Here is a 1,489-nt window from a genome sequence, read left to right on the forward strand (position 1 = left end):
CATTAGCTGCATAAAAAATTATTAAAAAAATAAATATAATTAAATAAATGTATATAATTTTTTAATTGTTAGTACGTCAAAAATAAATTTTTATCTTTATTTTATATTTTTAATCTTAAAAAGGGTTAGGAATTTCAACCAAGAGTCTAAGAATATTGGAAATTATGATGAATGCCAAATTGGATATCAAATTCAAATAGAGGGTACGAATAGTAATGCTTATTTAATTTTGCATTTCAAAACTTATGATAACCATTTGATGCACAGGATTGGGAGTTTTGTTGAATGGCACCTCTTGTACAAGATTGGTAAAGACAAGGATGGACTCCTACAGAAAGAAACTATCCGAGGCGTTTATGATGGTAGCGTCTTTGAAATACTGAAAAAGGAGCATTCGTTGGACAAAAAGAACTGATTAATCAAAATCCATTTGATATAATAATAATGATCATTTATGTCTTTGGATAAAAATGTAGATGTTGTATAAGGTACAAAGATTGATATTTTAAGAATTGATCCCTATAATGGAATAAAATGTTTAGTATTCCTTTATACATTATATGTTTTTATTTTCGGCGTTATTATATATTCTTGTGAAAGTTGGAGGTCGTATAGTTTGATGAGTACTTATAAAGTTTTTGTCGGGATGAATTATACATCGACAATGAGAGAATAAGAGAGTGAGTATTTGTATAAAAAAAAAAAATCCTCAAGTCAGTAAATTGGGTTGTAAGTAGGGGTGGCAAACAGGCCTAAATCTGTCGGGCTGGTCCGCGTAACCCGCCAAAAAGTGGGTTGGGCTGAAGAATTGGGACCACCAAATAGCAAAAGTCCGCCTAAGTCGCACCGCTTAAACCGCGGGATTTGGCGGGGCGGGGCGGGCTTCCCGCCGGATTTAGTATTTTTTTGGCAAGGGGTATTTTTATAATTTTTTTTTTTGCCAAAATTCAACTTCTCACAACCCAACTTACAAAAGAATGAAGATGAAAATTGAGTGTTTTGGATTATGTTTATTTTGTTTTAGAGACAATATTTATAATTATGTTTTGAATTATATTTATTTTGCTTTGGAACAATATTTATAATTATGTTTTGAATGAAAACTTGGTTTATAATTATGTTTATCCGCCAGCCCGCTGTTAGACGGGGCGGGCTTCTGGCGGGGCAGGGCGGGCTTCCCCGCTTGCCTCTCCTAGTTGCAAGATATGCCCAAAATATCTCTATCTTTTTAAATTTTCTTTCGACTATATATCTTTAATATAAAAGGATTGGATTATAACTAATGTTTGATTTGTTAAAATCTTTTGGAAAGTGTTTGCATTTTTCAAAAGTATAAATATTTCGTTTTGTATTTCATAAATTAAAAAAAATTCATGTACTTATACTTACAATTTTTTAAAATTGAGTGCTTTTGAAAACACCTTAGAGAAAATTTTTTAAAATTAGTTTGTTTTTATTATCAAAATTACAAAATTTAATATAATTTCAT

At 30.6% G+C, this 1,489-nt stretch overlaps 1 protein-coding gene across 1 annotated transcript in view; it reads left to right on the forward strand.

Moving 5' to 3' along the window:
* LOC107611988 (probable peroxygenase 5) overlaps positions 1–571 on the forward strand; it is a gene marked incomplete in the record, with an annotated part of 5,925 nt that extends 5,354 nt beyond the window's left edge. The window contains 1 exon segment of the mRNA XM_016313844.2: positions 268–571. Coding sequence (XP_016169330.1) covers positions 268–415 — 148 coding nt within the window.

Source organism: Arachis ipaensis, chromosome B08, assembly GCF_000816755.2.
Source record: "Arachis ipaensis cultivar K30076 chromosome B08, Araip1.1, whole genome shotgun sequence".
NCBI lineage: Eukaryota > Viridiplantae > Streptophyta > Magnoliopsida > Fabales > Fabaceae > Arachis > Arachis ipaensis.